The sequence below is a fragment of the Macaca fascicularis genome, chromosome 5 (genome assembly GCF_037993035.2).
Source record: "Macaca fascicularis isolate 582-1 chromosome 5, T2T-MFA8v1.1".
Taxonomy (NCBI): Eukaryota; Metazoa; Chordata; class Mammalia; order Primates; family Cercopithecidae; genus Macaca; species Macaca fascicularis.
Genome location: NC_088379.1, coordinates 9171476 through 9192663, shown reverse-complemented (window position 1 = coordinate 9192663; position 21188 = coordinate 9171476). Strand labels below are relative to the sequence as shown.

General features: G+C 47.7%; 1 protein-coding gene across 1 annotated transcript in view; it reads left to right on the top strand.

Moving 5' to 3' along the window:
* Positions 1-21188, top strand: part of SLC2A9 (solute carrier family 2 member 9) — a 197713-nt gene that overhangs the window by 16668 nt on the left and 159857 nt on the right. The window contains 1 exon segment of the mRNA XM_065544614.2: positions 9138-9172. Within this exon segment, the coding sequence (XP_065400686.1) occupies positions 9138-9172 (35 nt within the window).

Here is a 21188-nt window from a genome sequence, read left to right as displayed (position 1 = left end):
GGGGAACCATGGCAGTTTCATGGGGGTGGGGGTTTACAACTCACAGTTTTTTAAATTAAAATTTGTTTTTCTTTAACTATGACACAGCCTCAGGAGGTCCTGAGAACACGTGCCGCCTTATTTGTTTACTTATTTAATATGCTCACTGTTTTTTAGAAAAGCAACTTTGATGTCAGTGAGAAGGACAGGAGGGGCCAGAGCTTAGAGGTATTTAATGGGAAAGACCGTGGTAAGCCAGACAAAGAGGGTTTAACATGCCCTCCCTCCATTTCGGGAGAGGAGGGGATTTCTGAAGACCTACACAGCCAGGGTGGCCTTTATGTTTCTTAAGATGAATAACATATATTATGACAGCATCAGTAACAGCACAGATGGAAAAAGCCCGCATGAGGTGCAGGCCCTCCTCCATGCAGTTTTGACGCATTAATCAGCTCAGTGCACCCTCATGACAGCCCTGTGAGGTATGGATCATTATTATCCCCATTTTACAGATGAGGAAACTGAGGCACACTGTTCACTGACTTGCCCACAGTCACATAGCAAGTGGAGCCAGAGTTTGGCCCTGGGTGGGCTTCTGGTTTCCCAGGCATCAGACACATTTTCAGTCATTTTTAAAACAGATCCTTTCTGTGCCAGCCAGTGTTAGGCCACGGGACTTCTTGTTCGGGCTATCAGAGCTCTACCTCTGTGGCCAGCATGAACAGCAAGGTGTTCAGTCTTGAGACATCACGAGGCACTTTTTAGCCTGATGTCCTTTGAGCCTCGAGACCATGGCTCGTCATGCATATTTTACAGGAGCCCAGAGCAAGCACCCCGAGAAGGCCTTGAGTCCAGGACTGAGCCATCTGCCCAGATCCAGGGGCTGGGAAGTGTCATCCCCAGTTGGGCAGCTACTTCCCTGCATGTGCCGTCTGTCTTTGAAGAGGAGCAGAGACTGTGATCACCAGCTCATCAACTCTGCCAAAATGTACTGCGTGCCAGGCGCATTCCATTCTCAGAAATACTGAGACGTCAGTGTCTTTGGCTGTAACAAAATAGCACAGGCTGGGGTCTTCAGAAATAGACATTTATTTTCCCATACTTCTCCAACCTGGAAATCCAAAATCAAAGTGCCAGTGGATTCGTTGTCTGGTGAGGACCGTCCTTCCGGCTTGCAGACGGCCTCTTTCTCACTGTCTGTACACAGCAGAGGGAGGAAAAGTGCAAGGGAGTAAAAGACACTCATCCCACCATGAGGCCACCCCCATGACCTCCGCTAACCCCAGTAACCTCACAAAGGCCTCACCTCCAAATACCATCACATCGGGGTTAGGGCTTCAACATGCGCCATCCTTGCAACAAAAATGTCATGCAACATTTTTGGAGGGGACACAGTTCGGCTCAAGGTAGTTAATTATTGATGTTACCTTCATTTCATGAACAAAGAAACAGAGGCTCAGAGTTTAAGCAACTTGCCCAGGATCACACAGCCAGGAGGTGGCAGTGCTGGAATTCAAACCCAGGTCTGTCTGAATCCAAGACCCATGCCCTGCGCTCCGCTGCTCCTTCCTGCCCCTGACCATTAATGGCAGGCACCAGCAGTCCAGCTGTGGGGGAGTTTAACATGATCGATGAAAGCAAAGAGGAACAAGGGGAGATGGGAGGAGCCACAGCAAGCCCAGGGCTGCTTACCTGTCCATCTACCAACCAAAAGACAGGGCAAGGTTTCACTGCAACAACCTAGGGGCTCAAGGACAAGGTGGATGATGCTGCCGTCGTGTTATAGGTAGAAACCTGTGATCGTCTGAATCCTGTCCCGACCCCTCCCTCCCTCAGGGATCTCGTAGAGCAATCCTCATAAAGGACCTGATCCAACTGAGAAACCAGAGACGGCTTTATTATTGGCTAGAATCACTCCCCAAACTCTTCCCTCCCTGTGGGGTTTGCGGTCCTGTAACCTCTGCTCTGCTCGGCCTAAAGGCCCTGATGTTTTCTGTTTACTCGTGCTGCTTTGTGAGAAGAGAGGGATCACTCTTCAGGCAATCCTTCAGCACCCTTCCCTGGGTGTTGACCTTGTTGTGTCTGGGGTAGAAAGATGAATACGACATACGTCCATGTCCTTGAGGTGCCCCCAGACCAGCAGCAGTCACAGAGGCTTAATAAATACCAGACAATGAGGCAGGCTGCATGGAGCCACAGGACAGCTGAAGGACTTTATTCTACTTGGGGAGGTCAGTCGGGCCTCTCTGGGGCTTGAAAGAGAAAGCTCGAGGCTTTCTGGGAATGGTGAAGACCTAAGGGTAACTGGATGTGGGGCCCAAGGGGCTGGAGAGGTAGAGGCTGGAAAGGGGAGCTGAGGCCAGACCAGAAAGGTTGCGGAGGCCAGAACAGGAGCATGATCCGGCACCACCCAGGCTGTGAGCAGGCTGAGGGCCGAGGCTCACCCTGGGAGGCCCTCCCGAGGTGGAGACCACCCCGAGCGTGAGCTGAGCAGGCCTGCACAGAATCCCAGCTCCCCACGTAGGTGCCTCTGTAGAGGGCTGGCGTCGAGCCCCTTGTGAGGTCGCTGTGAAATTAAAGGAGACGTGATGCTGGAGGAGCTCAGCCCAGCGTCCAGTGATCACCTCGAATTCTCTCTTCCCCTTGCAGTGGGCATAGGAATGGGTGAGTGAGGCAGCCCCAGGACCAGGGAGACCAGGAACAGAGCAGAGACTCTAAGGAATGGGATCTAACGCAGGCTGGAAGGACCCAAGCCTGGTGGGGGTTTGCGGTGCGAGAGCGAGGCTTCACCTGGGGTGCTGGGCTCTTGAGAAGAAGAAAGAAACCCTTGGAATGGAAGAGGTGCAGACATTAGTGCTGCTTTGGGTGCTGGGTGGGTGTCTGCTCGCAGACATGATGAACAAAGGCTGCCACCAGGGGGTGGTGTGTGGATGCCGCCCCATGGGAAGGGATGCTGTCTTTAGCACCGGCCCAGTCTCGCAAGTCCCTGGCCCAGCCAGCTTCGCCTCTCCAGCTGTTGGATAACTGGGGGCCCAGGTGATCAGGGCACAGACTGCAGGCCGTGGGCATTTACCTTCGGGGGAGGCAGCTTGCACCATTAGAACAATCCATGCAGTAGCTGCCGTGGCAGCCTCAACCTTAAAAACTCTCGGTGCTCCTCTCTCCTCAGATATTTGGAAACTTTCTGTAATGCTGAAAACAAAAATTACTCACCTCTGGGCACTAGCTCTGCACTTGGCCGAGTTCTGAATTGTGCACACATTGGATCCTTGTTACAATATTGCAAGGGAGCCATCACTAACCCCCTTTTAAAGGCAAGGAAACTGAGGCTGAGGGAAGCCAATGCATCCAAGTTTCAGGGATGGGACACTTCCTAAAAATTCCCACTGACCTCTCCTCAACACGATCACCTGGATGTGCCTCCTGGCCACCCAACTTTCCAAGAATCCCCAGGATCTGACTACTTTTCGTGCCCCATTTGGAAGAGAACACCTGCGCCTCATGCATCCACAATAGTCCTTGGCCAGCTTGGTGGGTGGGATGTGAACAGAGGTGCTGATAGGCTGCATGAGGCCTGGTTTTTGGCAGCATCCCTCAGGATATTCAGTTCTTTCTTTCCCTGGATGGCAGAGAACCGTTAAATGCACACTGGACTTTGCATGAACAGGCAAGAGGTTCTTATTGTCCTTAGCTGTTGAAACTCAGGGTTATCTGTGCTGTGCTGGTGCATTGATCACCATGATGAACACCACAGTAGCTAGGCTCTGTTCACTCTCTAGACTAAACCCTAACTGGTTTCTCTGTTTCCACTCTGGTTCCTACAGTTTATTCTCTACCCAGAGGCCAAAGGGATCCTTGACAAATGAAGGAAGAATGTATTGTCCCTCCGCTCAAAACCTGCTATATCTAGAAAACAAGCCAGACTGTGGTGACCTACACGGTACCTGGGGCCTTGTGACCACTCTATCATCATTTCCCCGCTCACTCCCTCTTCTCCATTTACACAACCTTCTCCCCACTTGCTTGCCCTCAAACACACTGCACACTGGAACCTTAGGGCCTTTTTGCATGCTGCTCCTGCTGGCTGCAGTGCTCTTCCTCTGATTTTCCTGTGCACTTTCCTTTGGTTACTTCTGGCCTCTGCTCAGATGTTCCCTCTTCAGAAATGTCTTCCCTGACCAGCCTATCCAAAATGGCGCCCCTCTGTCACACTTTAGCCCTCAGTGAATTTATTTCTTCTCATGGTATTTAACACTAGCTGAGATACGATATATTCCTTTACTTCCTGTCCATCCTTCCTTTCACTTTAGAAAGGTCCTTGCTTCTGCAGTGTCAGCACGTAGAACAATGGCTGACACATTGTAAGCATTCATAAAGAATATTTGCTAAATGAGCAAATGGATAAATTTAAATTTAAAGTGAGTCCAAGGCAAGTCCTTAGGTCTCTTCACTCTCAAACAAATTGCCAGCTGTGAGTCTGTCCTATGGAAAAATTCTAGGACCGCCTCCACCATGTTCACAGATGGGGACTTGGACCCTGGTCTGTGTAATTCCCGAGTATCCCTTCTTTCTGTTCCACTAGGCTGATCTGCTGCATTCTGTGAGTCGGCAAACGTTCTGTGAAGGTCCAGCAAATGTTCTGTGGAGGTCCAGATAGTGCATGGTTTTTGCTTTGTTGGCCATATGGCCTGTGTTGCAACTACTAAGCTCTGCTATGTAGAGATAAAGCATTTATAGATGATATGTAAATGAATGGGCCAGGGTCTGTGCCAATAAAATTTTGTTTACGAAATAGATGGTGGTCTAGGATTTCACTTGCTGGCCAATTGTTGGCTAACCACTGTGCTAGAAGTTTTAGGAAAGGGAGGAGGCTCTTGTAGATTCCTTGTGTCATTAGTCCCTCTGGGCAGAGGGCTGGCTGGCTGAATAATTAATCCACAGCCTGTGCTGCATAGCATCTAAATGCGAGCACCTAAATCTTCCTGAAGATATTTGCTTTCTAATCTCCTTTCTTTTGTTCATGTTTTGCTGATTGTCTAGGCTTTGTCCTTTCTGTTTCCGGTGACTAGCTCTAATTGGCATAGTTGTATCTTTCTGTCTATCCATCTACCTACCTGTCTGTCTAAAACATCCTGAAGTTATTGTAAAAGACTGCCAAATTCAGGGCTAATTTGCATACCAATCAAATGCAGCCTGAATTTTCAGACAGTCATGCATGCAAATATGCTCACCTGAATCCTTGCAAATGGCTTCAGATTTATGCCATTGTAATCCTTGACCTTTGGTAGGAAAATGTTGCCGTGCCTGGAACCTGCTTCATTATACTGCTAGAGTCATCTGGGATGATTGCCAGAGTTGTGCTGAAAGAAGTCCTCTTGGTACCTGTGAGCACCCAGTGTCTAGAATCCACCTGAGAGATTGTTGAGGGCTGGATGGAGACCCACAGACTGGAGTGGGGGGTTCTGAGCCCCAAGGGCCATTCTCTAGGGACTGAAATGGGCAGACAGTGCTGATAAAGGCCTGGGTGGGATGACGGTGCCTGGGCAAAGCATGATGATGGTGCCTGGGCAAACCCAGTGCCTGGGCAAAGCATCAAAGCTCCTCTTGCTCATGGGTGTTGTCCACAGAGCCCATAGGAAGATTATGGAAGCAGTGTTCTAAAGAAATGCAAGGTCTGTGGCAGGGCGGACAATATGAAGCCCAGACTTCAGTCCAAAAGGGCCCAACCAAGACAAAAAACAAGCCAAGGGGTGTGGTGTTCAAGAGTAGCTGATCCATGAGAAGCAACTATTGAGGTGATAGACCTGGATGGATTCCTGACCCAGGACTCATGCACTTCCCATGACTGTAGGAGGAACCCACATTGCAGTGAGCCCAAGAGAACAGCCAGCCTAGGCAGAATGACCACTTGGGGATGGACATTAAGAAAAGTCACCAAGAGAAAAGCACCAAAGTTGAGGTAATGAGTGTGTTGAATAGGAGGCATGAGTGAAAATAAAAATGAGAAAGCAAACAGGGAATGCAGCGGTTGGGGGAACAGAAGGTGAGGTGGGAGGGACAGTTCAGGGCTATTCACAAGGATAGAGAGTGAACTTGGTGCCTGTTTGTGCAGTTCCTAGCCTGTAGCTTGGGGAAAATGCTTGGAGGCTTAGCAAAAGTTAGGATTGTACAGATCAAAGTGTCACCCAAAACAATACTGTTCATTTGTTTCCCTGGCGTCTATTAAAGTACCTTGCACACAGCTTCGCCATGACTCCTGATGCTAACTAGCCATTTAGGCCAAACTTCACAGGTTAAGAGCACAGTGGTTCACAAGACTGGCCTCACTTCAGACACCAGCGACAGGCTCAGGGGTTCCCTGAGCATATGGTAACACATTTGGGGGTTCTCACTACCCCTTCCGGTTTGGTAATTTGCTCAAATGACTCACAGAACTCAGGAAGTGCTATGCTTAGAATTACAGCTTTATTATAGCAAAAAGGATACAAATCAGAATAAGCCACAAGAAGAGATCACAGGGCAAGATCTGGAAGGATTCCAGCTCTGGTGTTCTCTCTCCACCCACAGACTGCTGTCTACCAGGAAAGCTCACCCAGGCTTCAGTGTTCCAAGTTTTTATTGGGGTTTCATCATGTAGATGTGATTGACCAAATCATTGGCCATAAGGTTGGACTCAATCTTTGGTCCTCCTCTCTTCCCTGGAGGTAGGGCTGATGTCACTCGGCTCAAAGCCCCAACCCTGTATCACATGGCTGGTCTTTCTGGCATGGCCAACCCCCATCCTGTATAGTGTATCTGATACCTGATAGTGTATCTTGTTAACATACACTATCAAGGGGGTTCTGAGAGGTCTGCCATGAATAACTCAAGAAGTCCCAAGAATTCACAGGCTACCTCCTAAGAACCAGAGACAAAAGCCAGCCAAAGTTTATTATACAATTGTCTACTGGATATATAAGATGTACATTACACAAATGCATGTTATAAACAGAAAATACTCAAAAAATGTTTATTAAATGAATTAGTGAGTGAGGGAAGGAAAGGGTGAGAAAGAATGAATGAGAACTTAACTTTAGGAGTCTAACTCACTGGCCCCACACCATCCAATATAAATTAGGATTTATTTGAAACAGCACTGGCAGCCACACAAATAATACTGAATGGCTTGGCTTTGATAAGAAATTACTCACTTTTCCAGTGGTTTTTGAGTTGGCAATGTTTTGTCTTCTTGGGAGGGGAGACACAGACGCTCATCCCCCATGGTGTTAATGTTCAAGCCCAGGGTTTCTGTAGAGCAATTAACTTGACTCCTCATACATTTCCCAGCATAAATGGTATATTCTATTATTTTCCTCTCTCTGCTCCTTCCCTAAAGGCAGATAAACAAATGATAATAAAAAGCAAAATCAACATTTCTCTCTATAAGGGTAGAGCCGCCCAATTAGCGGCAGATGTTAGAACCTGATCAAAGAAGATTCAGGTGAACCAAGAGAGAGAGAACCCAGAAGCAAGTTCTGGTGCTTTCAATTGATCCCACCCCACAATGCCATCTTAGCAGGCTGCTCCGGGAACCCAGGCGATCTTAGAGAAAGAAGCATGTCCCATGGCAGGTGCCTCTGATGTGACCTGAGACCCGTTCTCAAGGAAAGCAGGAGGGAACGATGAGCAGAGACTGTGTCAAATGACATAAGTTCTGGTTGGGGTGAGGGAGAGGCATAGTAGGCTCAAGACTTTGTGGAAGAGGGCTGAGATTACAGGAGGACCCTGTGCATTTTGTCACTGCAGAAACAACGGGCAATTATGTCTACAAAATGGGTATCTCCGAATCCCAGAGTTTCGTCCCCTCACCCCCCGCTCTTTTCATTTTTACCTCTTGCTTTGTCTCACTTTATCTCAGTAACTGTAAAAGCAACAGACTTCCATTAGAAAGAAAAAAAAAAACAGCACAGAAATGTGATAATGATGCTACACATACAAACATTCTTCTGTGTGTGACAGATGATCTCTCTCATTTGTATACCAGTCCCATATGGCAGATATTATGCCAATAACCCCATTTTACAAATAAGGGAGAGATTGAGTGACTGGCCCACGGCTGCCCATAGGCGGTACACTTGGGCCTGAACACAGTCAAAACCCAGACTCCATCCAGAGGCCGCTTTTAATGTTTCATCTGAATCCGTTCTTTATCTGAAGGTCATCCATATACACTGTTCAATACTCTCTTTTTTGGCTTACTATTTATTTGTAAGCACCTTTCTATGCTATTGAAAGTCCTCCATCACTAGGATGTTGAACAGCAGCGTGGAGCTGCCTTCTGTGATGTCCTGTCCTCCTAATGTGGGCCTCTGAGGTTGTTATCAGTTTTTCTCTAATATGAGACGCTGCTGCATTGTTTAAATGGGGAGCTGTGAGTCATTGTTTGGTTTGGTTTGATCAGAGCCAGCACAGCTGCTGACTGATGAGGGCCCAGGGACCTTTTCCAGCCTGGGGCGTTGGTATCCAGGTGTCCCAGGCTGTGGGTGCCAACTCCTCCTGCGCCATGCCCTGGAGGTCCCAGCGATTAGAGCTGGACAGCCTGCCTCTTTGATACAGAATTTTCTCATTTCATAAAGTTTCTCCAAGAAAAATGCCTTTATTGAGCCAAATGGGGAAAGGACCTTGGTCCCATCAAGTCTCAAGGAAGCTCAGCTTAGTGCGGTGGAGGCAGTGGTTTCTGTAGCCAGAAAGCTGGGGATAGCTGATCCAGCAAGATGGGAGGTGGGGGCACTCGGAGGGGCATGTGGGAGTGGCACAGCTGGTGTGAACAAACCAGACAAGTGAAACTAGAAACACCCTATTTCTGACCCACAGGAAGACCCTGACATTTACTGAGGACCTGCTATATGCTGACATCATGCTCGGGACTTCACACACCTCACTTCATCCTTCTGGTGGCCTCATCTACAAGCTAGGGGTTCTTATTCCCGTTCTATAAATGAGTTATTCCAGAATTGATGTTGCAGATGGAGCCCCTGCTACCTCAAGCAACCAGAAGTGATTTGACTGGTAATGAAAACAGTTTGCCCTTTTCATTCTGGCCAACCGGAGGATATGCAAAAAGGAGAGCAAAATATCATCTCAAGTCTGCGTCAATGCACTGTCCCCTGTAAACACAGCTATGCAACCTCTCAGAAGAATGTTCCAGCAGGAGGTAGGCTCAGGATTGTGATTGAATAAAAACGATATTGGGAGTGCATTCACTTCTCTGCTTCTGCCTGGGGCCAAACAGACAATGAAATTTACCTTCTTTATGTTTCCCCTCATTAAACCCAAGCTTTTGGCTGCCCCCTCACTGCAAAGGTGGATGAGGGGAAACCCAGGAGGCTCTGAAAGCCTTACTTCCCTGGCTGTTGCTTGTAACTGATGTCTCCTCTTTCATCATGTTTCATTTCATTCTGAAAGCTAGCTGTGGAAACAAAATCGTCTCAGGTGTCTAGAGGCACAGGAGCCTCTTTCCCAGTGAGTCAGCCAGGCTCCTCCGGGAGAATCACTTGGGGAGGAGGAAAAAATACCACAAACCTGCATACCCAATGATCAAGTCAAGCCAAAATGGGAGCTGAGTGTTTTTCTTAGCACAAGGGAGGTGTACTGAGGGCTCCGAACACCACCTTCAGGTAGGATAATTCCCTGGCGTGAGTCACAGGCATTGGCACAGGAATTGGCACAGGAATGCGGAAGTGCTCACAGCTATGACTGCCCACAATGGTGGCACACAATGCTAAGTCAGCAGAGGAAGAGGTGCAGGGGTGAAGTCCAGAGGAAACCAGGGGCAAGCTCCAAAGAACTCCTCCAGCAGAGCCTCGCGGGATGCACTTCGTCCCCACAGCAACAAGTTATGACAACTCATGTAAAATTTGTCTAACAAGGAAACTCATTAGAGACTCGGAGTCCAGGGTTTTTATTGGGGGGTGGTCATCTAGGCACTCTCTGCTTGGCAAGCAGAAAATTCCAGATTTCCAGAAAGAAAGCAGATATAAGCCATACTGAGACAGCATAAGCCACACTGTTTGCACAGTTTAGGTACATTGAGTCACTCTTACCAGATCTGGGAACGGTGGCAACCCTTCCAACATCTAGATTCCCAGATGCAAGCCCAGGGCTTACCCTGCAGCAGGTTTTTCTAGGAAGAGAAGTCTCAGGCCTGCTGTGCAAGCTCTTTTCTACACAGGAGGCCTTACCTCGGGGAGCCAGGCTACATTAGGTAGCGCTGCTGGGATTGTGGAATTTTGTTCTTGTGTGGCCCTAACTTCAGAGGGCCTGGTTCAGCAACAGGCACTTTTTAAAGGACTTCTGGACTGCGTTCTTTCCTGTGGCAGTGTGTTCAGTGGTGCAGACTGTCTTTATAAAACCCTAAGGCATTGTGGCATGACTTCCTCTCTTATGCAATGGTGTGTGTGCTCTGGCCCGGCCACCAAGTGTTCTACTTCCGTGTATTTTTATAGCACTCCTGAGAATAATTCCAAGGGAGTTCATGAGAGGCTCTGTGTGAATCAGTAAGACACATTAGTATTGTTAAACAGGCTACAAGATAATTTGCCTCCCATTGTCTGGCAATTTCTTTTATTATTTGGAGATGTTCTAAGCCAGTCTTCTTGGCTGGGAATTGCAGAGTTCAATTTTATGTCCAGAAGCTTGGCCTCCATGTTCCTGGCCTGGGAGATAATGGTAAATGATTCGTGGATTCTTGAATCTGACAAATAAATGAGTCTAGTCCCCTTATTTTACAAATATAGAAATAATAATATCAACAACACTATCACTAACCACCCCAACTTCCAGTTTTTATTATGTACTTCATATCAGCCCAGCACTGTGCTGTATCTTCATTCTCTCATTAAATCTTCACAATAACTCTTTAAGGAGGGCAACAATTTAACAGATGAGGAACCTGAGGCACAGAGAGGTTAAGTAACTTACTTAAGGTCACCCAGCAAAGAAGCGGCAGAGCTGAGAGTGGAATAAAGCCAATTCCAAGGACCCTTAACATTGACAGCACTGCCAGAGAGGCACACAGATTGCTGAAGATCACCCAAGATCACAGAAAGACTCAGTGGTGCAAGCAAGTGTTAAAGCCAGAACTCTTGGCTCTGTGTTAAGCCTCCTTTGTTTTAACCATGTAGCCTCTTATTCAATTGTTTGCGGTTTAGGCTGTAGTTAGTACTAGCCGTAACATCAATACTTCTGCATCAACTCATAACAATTTTGATCAGACTCATCATCTTATATCAATTGCAGGAGCTTCCTAACAGGCCTAGCAGCCTGTAGTCTAATTCCTGAAATGGCCTTCACACTGCACCTATGAAGAACCTTTTTAACCACAAATTAGAGCTGTCAATTCCATGCTAAAACCCTCCAATGGCTCCCCAGTGCCCACAGAATTTTGTGTACACTCCTGAGACTGGCAGGCAAAGCCAGGTACAGGCAACCTCCAAACTTCTACTGGGCCACCTTCCAACCCACTGTGTCTTTTACAGCTCCTCTGTGGCAACCTGTGGTCTCCAGTTTCTGCACCTTCAATAATTCTGTTCACTCTGTCTGTCATCCTCCACCTGAGCCCACTCCATCTGCCCTTCTTGCTTGCTTGACTTGGATTCCACAGCCTTTCTTGGCTTCCTACTATCATGGCATTTTTACTCCATGTTATAATTGTATGTTTACTTGGCTACTGTCTCCACTAGATCTTGAACTCCTTGAAGGCAAGAAACAGCATAATTTGTATCTAGAAGACAGGATGGGAAGCTGGGCCCCTGGTAGTGAGGAAGCAGACCTGTGAAGTCAGACAGAAAGATACAAGAGTGTGCCTCGTGGTTGTTTGCTGAATGAAAAAGTAATACAAGGAATCCCAAGTGAGATACGAATGAGTGAGATGTCCCAAAGCAGGCCTAGAGATTACCTACCACGGTGGTCTGAAAGCAAATTTTTATTGCAGAATGTTTTCTTCAAACAGGAGCAAGTTCTCCCAACACATAAAAGGAAAGCTCTAGGTAAAGGCTTATATCTCCAAGCCTTTATGACTTGGCCTAAATCTCTCCTCCTTCTTGAAGCCTCAGGTCACAGTGCAATTGTGATGGCATGGGCTCTGTAGTTGGGTTGATTACGTCAGCAGGGTAAACTTGCTGCTATAAGAACCAAGCCCCTGTATCTCAGTGGCTTTTAACACAATGAAAGTTTCCATTTATATCACCTCATTTGAAGGAGATGCGCGGGAACACTCTGTTCCATGAAGCCATTCAGGGACCCCGATTCCTTAAGTGAAGTGGTTCCACCATTCTCTAGGACTTTGGAGTCCTCTGCTGGTTCCTCTGCGGCTGGCCAGCTGACAGGAGCAAGCGTGGAGCAGGCAAACAGACTCAAAATGTCTTGGTGGAGGTGACACATGTCCCTTATACTCACACTCCTTGCTTGAGAAGTAGTCATATGGCCCCACCTAGATGCAAGGGACTCGGTAAGGTGGCCTGGCAGTGTGTCCAGGAAGAGAAGAGCACTGTGCGGTCTAGCAGGCCCTGCAGTTCTACCATCTTTGGCATGGCTTTGGGATGTGTTTCTCCACTCCAGAGTTCTCTGTTGTGAATGAAACTTCTCAGGATGGCTACAAGGTTTGAATGAGATGAGATATCCAAATGTCTGATACATACTTAGCAGTCAGCCAATCTTCATTCCATGTCTCCTCTTCTCCCCTAAAACAGAGGTATTGATATCATCATCTTTGTATTTTCTACACTTAGAACTGGAAAAAGTAATGGTTAAGAGATGGACTCTGGATCCTGGCTCCCTGGGGCATGCCAGTGGTGTGAGGTTGGGAGGGCTGCTTGTGGCTCTGTGGCTCAGACACCTCATCTGCCCAAAACAGAGGTAACAAATAGTACCCTTGTGGAGGGCAGGAAGTGAGTCAGTATGCCTCCAGTTCTTAGAATAGTACACTGCATATTGTAACTATGATGTGTGGGTTACCTGTTTTATTATTATATGGTTACTGCCACACAGCAAAAACTCAAAACAAATTCTTATTTAAGCACCCATTCTGTATCATGCATCACCAGTCATGTGTTCACATATGTGAGGTTCACAAATCTCAAGCTTGGGGAATGTTTGTGCAGTGAATTCTCTGAGCAAACTTCATCACGGGCTTCAGCCTTGGGGTAACAAGGCCTTTCACCTGGGCTATTGCTGAATTCAGACCTGGAAGACAAGCATTGGCTTACAAACAGCTTGCAGGGAACTTTTGAGAAAAGTGTTCCTGCAGGGGACCCAGGCTATGTGTCAAGGCTTCCAGCCCCTCCAGAGTCTGTAGAGGCTTCTGTCGGCCATTTCCCGACGTCACAGTAAGAAACTTGCACAGACTCCCAAAGCAATGCTTGGCAGTGGGTGAGCTGAAAACCCTCTTTTGCCACCAGGCTCCTGAGTGCAGTGCCAACACAAAGGAAAAGAGAAAATTTCCTCCCGATCAGCATCCTTTTCGTTTCCTTACATTAATTCCAGGAAACCAGTCATTACTGAGGCCTTCCAGGGTGGGTATTAGCCAGACTCCTTGCAAGACAGCTGCAATTGCTTGAATTAGTCTAAGAGTGCCATAGGGACCAAGTTCACGTGCAAGAATGACCTTGCACATGCGGAGGTCTCCTGCTCATCAGGTGGCAGGAGGGGTGTCTGTGAAGTCCTGGATACTCATTACGTATGCCAGCTTCTCTGAAGGGTCTTTACTCTGTAGGTACTTGCAGTAGTTCTTGGGGCAGCCTCTACCCCCTGTCTTGCTGTGGCCCCTCTAATCCTTGCGCTTAGCAATCATCACTGTTTCTCCTGTTAGACTCTGTAGTCCTTGGGGGTAGTTGCTGCTGTATTCACTGGGGTCTGACAGAGTATCCAGTCCATAGCAAAGGCTTAGTTGATATAGTTGATAATTACTTTTTTTTTTTTTTTAGATGGAATCTCGCTCGGTCACCCAGGCTGGAGTTCAGTGGCGCAATCTCAGCTCCCTGCAACCTCTGCCTCCAGGGTTCAAGTAATTCCCCAGCCTCAGCCTCCTGAGTAGCTGGGACTACAGGCATGCGCCACTACACCCAGCTAATTTTTGTATTTTTAGTAGAGATGGGGTTTCACCATGTTGGCCAGGCTGGTCTCAAACTCCTAACCTCAGGTGATCTGCCTGCCTTGGCCTCCCAAAGTGCTGGAATTACAGGTATAAGCCACTGCGCCCAGCCAATATTTACTCTTAAATCAATAAATGCACCATTAGGTTTATCTGCTTAACTTTTACATCTTAATCATGAGTTCAAGAGTTCAGTTTGTGGAGCAGTTGCATTTGTGCCCTGAAGTTTGGCAGCTCCAGCACAAAAGCCTCTCCAGCACATATAAGCTGTGACTGTGGGCAGGTTATATAACTCTCAGGCGCCTTGTTTGTAAATGAGGGCTTTTACCACTAGGGCTGTCGTGAGGGTGAAGTGAGATTATTTATGTGCTTTGCTAGAGTTTCTGTATTTCTGTAGTTGTAAGGAACAACATCAACTTAATCTGATTAAAGCCGAAAAAGTTGTTGAGAAGAGTAGGTTGCCCACAGGATCAGTGGGAGGGCTGGAGAGCCTGGCTTGGAAGCTCTGTAGCTGGAGATCCTACCCTAAATCATTCCCAGAGCTGGTCCTATGGGCTCCTCTGCAGCCACCACTGCTGTTGACTGCACCGCTGGCACAGGACATTGCTGCCCCCAAACCCAATCTCACCAGAGCTCCCTCTGCTGCTGGAGAATCCTTCTCAGCCCCACGTCTTAGCCCCACTAGCACCTTGGTCAAAGTTCTGGCGTCTGATTGGCTGAGCCTTAGTCACATGTCCACTTCCAGCTGCAAGGGATGCTGGGAGAGCGAATGTCTGGCATGTTTAGCTTCTGTAGTGATGTGTCCTCTGTTTCCCACTCAGGATTCTAAGGCAGCAAAGTCTTCCAGGTGGGAAGAGGGCTTCTGATGCTGGTGAGCCTAAAAGGCAGATAAATGTCCAATAGAGGACATAAAGCCTTGACATTGACTAAGTGGTCAATGTCAGGTAAATGTCCAGCCACTGAGAGAGAACACAGTGGTCATTCTGAAGGCTGCTGGTAGCACCCTAATGAGGGCTCAGGAATCAGTGTCCTGGTAGCCCCAGTGAGGGGATGGCAGTTTGGACCAGTTGAGTGGTGGAATGGTGGAAGTGGTGAGAAGCCTTTTTGAAGCCAGGCAATATATTAGTTTTCTAGAGCTGCTGTAACAAAGTACCATGGACTGAGCGACTGAAAGAACAGAAATGTGTTATTCCATAGTTCTAGAGGCCAGAAGTCCAAGATCAAGGTGTTGGCAGAGTGGGTTCCTTCTGAGGGCTTTGAAGAAAGGCTCAGTGCCAGCCCCCTCTCTCTGGCTCACAGATGGCCATCTTCTCCCCATGCCTCTTTACATCATCTTCCTCCTGTGCCTATCTCCACATTTCCCCTTTTTATCAGGGTACCAGTCACGTTGGATTAGGGCCCACTCTAATGACCTCATTTTAATGTTATTTGCTTTGTAAAGACTCTCCAAATAAGGTCACATTCTGAGGTACTAGGTATTAGGACTTCAACATATGAAGTTCGGAGGGGAACAAAATTCACTGTGTACCAGTGTCTGTCTTTGTGTCCTCTTTCTATAAAGGACACCAGTCATAGTGGAGTAGGGTGGGCCTTATTCCAATATGACCTCATCTTCATTAATTATACCTGCAGTGACCCTATTTCAAATAAGGACCCATTCTGAGATATGGGGAGTTAGGACATTAGTATATAAATCTGGAGGTATAGGGTTAGATACAATTCAACCCTAACAGTCAGGGATGAGTGAGGGTGGATTAGTTGAGGAAATTGGATCAAGGGCAGGAGTTAAGAATGACTTCGTGGTTTCTGGCTGAGCAACTGGAGAATGGTGGTCCCATTCACTCAGGTAGGGAGGAGGAGATAAAGGAAAGGAATTCAGGGGCAGAGGTACAGGCTGATGAGTCCCATTCCACACTGGTATAGTAAGGGATCTGTGCCCCAACTATGCCCAGTAGGACATAAAGAGAAGTTTGTTAGAAGCTTCCGGGAAAGTTCCTCTTAGCACCAAGAGATCTATGAGAGGTCGACGTTACTTTCTCCAGCCATGCATGAATAGAAAAGCATGTGGCCGAAACTGCTACCAGGAGCCATCCTACAATTGTGAGCGCATGCTGCCTTAGGATGAGGTCAAAACTATGGAAAGCAGAGTGAAGCAACCAGGTGGCACCTGGATTCTTGGCCATTCTGAGCCACTAGATCGGCCTTCCTTGAAGCTCACCACTCCTGTAAATTTGCATTTCTGTAAGTGTCCTCATTGTTCAGCTATTTTGAGTTGAGGTTTCCTGTTACTTGCAGCCAGGAGCATCCTTAAATGACACAATGCATTATCAGCTCCAGTGGATGGAAGATCTTTGAGATCCAGGGTTATGTTCCGTATGTTCATCTCTGTGTCTAGCTCAGGGCCCAGTACTCAGCACATGTTTGTTGAATGAGTCAGTGCATGATGTAGATCAGTATCTTGCGCACTGAGGTCTGGAAACTTCATCATCAATATAAATAGCTGTAGCTGTTGATAATATATTCTATCCTCACTCCATGCTATCAGTAAGATAGTTGTGAAGCCAGAAAGAAAGAGAAAACAGAAAGAAGATAAATACCTCGCAAGCAGAGGGTGTCTCCCCTCCTCACCTCATTTCCTTCCATCAGACCATTTGCTTACGTCTGAAACCTGGGAATCTGTGTTCTTCTTTCACTTTCTGCAGCACCCTCTGTTCTCAAACCTGGAGCCAATCACCCAGGAAGTCCTGCCTATTCTACTTTCAAAATATATCTTACATCCATCCACTTCCTTCTGTTTCCTGAAGCCATGGTTAGGTGGAGACAGGCAGGAAGGTTTCTTGGTGGAAATTCGAGGAACTCCTCCCAGAGGAAAGATGGAGGTTGGGCAAGCACCAATAACAGGCATCCCATACATCACTCCAGGGAAACAGCAGATTCTCAAGAACTATTTTTCCCCTCATCTTTTTCTACTTCAACCCTCTAAAAGGCATCTTTATTTTATAGTAGTAGAAAATAACTGTGTCTCTCTAGGTGCCTGCTGGAGGAGCCTGCAGTGCATGTGGCAAGCCTGCATTGGTTAGCCCAGGCTGCCGTGTCAGAATACACAGATGGAGTGGCTTCAACAACATTCATTTTCTCACAGTTCTGGAGGCTGGAAGGCCAAGATCAAAGTGTCGGCAAGTCTTTTCCTCCCGAGGCCTCTCTCCTTGGCTTGCAGATGGCTGCTTTCTCGCTGTGTGCTCCCTGTGTGTGTGCATCCCTGGTGTCCCTTCCTCTTCTTATAAGGACACCAGTCATCCCACATTAGGGTGGCTTCCTTATGACCTCATTTTAGCTTAATTGCCTCTTTAAAGGCCCTGTCCCCAAATGCAGTCACATTAGGGGTTAGGGCTTTAACAGGCGAGCCTTAAAAACATCCAAATCTGTCTCTTTCTCCACCTCTAAATTTAGCTTGCTTTGTGTTGGCTTCATTGTCAGGTATTCTCTCCTGTGGAGGTGCAAGGTGGCCCCAGTTTGGTGGAAATTCTCCTTCCGATCATTGTAATTAAAGTCCCAGGCATGAATCTCCTTGGCCTGAGCGAGGTTACATGCGTTCAAGGGTTCTCAACCAGGGGGCAGGAACACAGTTCAGTCCATGACTTTCAGGCTGTAATTGTCTCAGAAAGTCAATTGCCCAGAAGCAGAGCCTGAGACAGGGGTTGGGATGTGCACATGGCTTGTGGAGGAAGGGCTCTTCAGGAGTAATCTTTAAGGTGAGGAAAGCAGAAAGCAACAGGGGAAGGAGCCAGGCAAGGCTGCACTCCCCGGTCAAGTTTAGCCTCATCTGGGGGAGTTCTGGGATATAATCACAACACAGAGTCACCCAACTTGAAGTAAGGGGGCTGCATCCGCCCCTACCACTCATCTGTCACTCGCTGCAGGAAGCCCCGGGAGAGGGGGATCCACCTTCGGAGCCAATGTCAATCTTCTGGAGAAGAGTCAACCCTGAGCCTTTAGAAGCCAGCATTCATTGAGCTGGGGAAATCCCTGAGGGGATAGGTAGATACCAGCCAGCTGGGAAACCTGATCCTCAACCCTGCTTCTCCCAGCCTTAGAAGACTTGACTAGCATAGTGAGAATGGCAAGAACTCTGGAAGAAGGAAACGGGTTCATGATGGGACATAAGGAGAAAGCCTGGGCATGATAGATAAGACCAGAAGACTTCGGGAAGGCAGGGTTCCAGAGTGTAAAACAAAGCGTCAACACATCCAAAACATGAGGCTTCAATGGTACAAGCTGTCCCTGCATCACCGATTTGTTTTATTATGGACACAACCCCTTTGGTATTACAGATGCATGAGCCGGGAAAGCAGGGATAGAAATCATAAGAAATCTTCACCCCTGTCCCCCACTGCCTAGCACACATCTACCAGAACCAAATACTGGCCTTCTCTGAGCTCACACAGGACTTTCGGTTCCCTGTGTTATGTCACTTGGCATTTTGGGTTGTACTCATTATGTTCCTGTCTCTTGCCTGATAAGGGAGCTCTTCGACGTAAGAACCATGTGTATTTATGGCCCCTAGCTCCCAACACAGCAGCTTGTGTGCAGCAGGCAAGCAGTAGACGTTGGTTGGATAAATGGAAGGATGGGTGGAGAATGCTCGATGCTTGAATTTTTCTCCCACAACTCCCCAGTGTGGCCATCCTTGCTTACATCTGAGCATCCTTGTATGCTTGCACGCTTTCCGTTCCCTCATCCATTTATTTACTCACCACGTATCTGTTGAGTGCTTTCTATACGCCAAGCACTCAGGCATGAGCAAAGCTGCCAAAGTCCCTGTCCTCCTGAAGCATGCAGCCAAGCAGGGAGCACAGCCAAGTGACAAGCATGTGGACTGTGCCATTCGGCCTGTGACAAGTACCAATGCAGAAAACAGAGCAGCCCAAAGAGGTCAGAAGATGCTGGGGAGGGCGAAGAGCTCACCACTTTGTTCAAAAGGGTCTCTAAAATGCTGACTTGTGCAGGGAGCACTGAAGGAAGCACGGGAGTGAGCCATGCCCAACCCTGGGAAATAGCTCTCCAAGCAGAGAAGGCAGCAGGTGCAAAGGCCCAGGGGCAGAAAGAGGCTCCACTTCTTTGAAGATGAGAGTGGAGGTCAGTGTAGAGATAATCATAGGAAGCTACATGGGATATTTGGAGTCAGATCCTGAGGACTTTGCGGGCCAGGGTTGAGACTCTTCCTCTGAGCAAAATGGGAAGTCACTGGAACTTTTAAAGAACTGATCTGACTTGCATTTGGAAGGGTGTGCTGTTATCAGGGGATCTCAGAGCCTGGTTGGGAGAAGTTTGCAATAGCCCAGGTGAGAGAGGACATGGTTTGCACCAGGGCTGGAAAACAAGGGAAGGCAGGTGTCTGGGCACAGATGCAGGTGCAGAAATACAAGCAGAGGGCATGTGGGAAGGGTCTCTTGGGATTGCCTCTGTGTTCTCAGTGAAAAAGAAAGCATGGTCATCAGCTGAGAATGATAAATAGGGGATTTGAAGAGAGAGAGAAGACATATGAAATAGTCCTCTAGGAGAGAAGGGTGCTGGATGGACTGGGAATATGTAGACTCAGGGGAGCCTTAAAGCTTCTTGAGGTTGGTGGTCATGAATTTCAGGTGAGACAGGACAACACAGTCGTAGGTTTTTCTACAGCCAACCTGAGCTTTGTAGATGCCCGGTAGACAGAGATTTAACCAGCTGGGTTTTTGCCAGGCATATGTAATGAAAGGGGGTGGATGGGCATATCAATGTTTAAAGGGATGAGCCAAGGAATTCAAGCTGGGTACGCAGGAATGGATGGACACGAGGAGGGTGAGGGATGTGGAAACAAGGCATGATCTTGGCTTATAGGCCCAGTCAGGCTGAAGATTTATTGGAAGGGTCTGTGGAGAAAGCCATTATTTCCATAGGTTCTCTGGTCTACTAGGGCTTAATGAAAAGCACTTTCCAAATTCAAACTGAAGTAGAATTCCCTGTGTCTTCCCCTAATCCGTCCTGGTGCTCTGCACCAAGTTAAAGCATGGCATGGAGGAAGGTGGCTCTCATGCTTTCTCTGGCCTTCTCTTGTCCAGGCGAAATGTCTCCAGCCCCTTTGACACTTCTCAAGGGACATGCCCTCCAATCTCCTCATCACCCTACCGTTCTTCCTTGTATTTGGTCTCTTTTTCCCCTTGAGAGCTGATGACTTTCTGGGTTTCATTGGGAAGATTCTACACCATTGGAGAAGCTAAAAACAATGAATCAGGCATCCCAGGTGGAGTTCTGGGGGCACTGGAGTTCTGCTTTCAGAATTGATCTCCCTTGTTTCTGTTGCTGTCCATCCACAGGAAACAAATGGAAACAATGATTAAAGTCCTGCTCTGAAGCCCAGTGAGTCAGCTTTGCAAAGAATTTGCACACATTTCCATCCTCACTGCAATGCTGTCAGACTGAGGGTTATTTTGGGAAGGAATATATTAATATGATAAACTAGCCCAGAGAGTGTGCAGTCCCATTTGCACATGTTTCAAGTCAGACTTTCATGTAATTTTAACATTCTCACAACCTTTCATGCAATTTTAACATTAGCACAAAATACACCATCATGTCCAAAGCAAGGGTTCAGACCAAAGCCTTTGGAGGCATCCTTGGCTCCTCTATGCCTATCCACCTCTATCCAGTCCATCAGCAAATCCCACCAACTCAGTCTTCAAAATATGCTAGGATCTGACCACTTATCACTACGCGCATTGCTCCCAGCCTGGTCCAAATCGTTACCAGTGGTTGACTAAGCTGTTGTGGTAGCTCCCCAGCTGGTCCCCCTGCTTTCACACTTGCCCCCTGCAGTCCAGGAGCAACAGAGAAGATGGAGTGACAGGATTGAGGGAAAGGGGCTCTGCAGTTGGTAGCAGCCATCAGACAGTGTCAGGAGGTGACATGTGAGCTAAAACCCTGGTGAGATAAGACCGTGATGTCACGAGAAGAGGGGATGGATGGCAGGGACAAGGGCCATGAGTCAGGAGCCAGCCTTGTGCACCCAGAGGGCAGTGAAAAGGCTGATGAGTTTGGAGTTGGC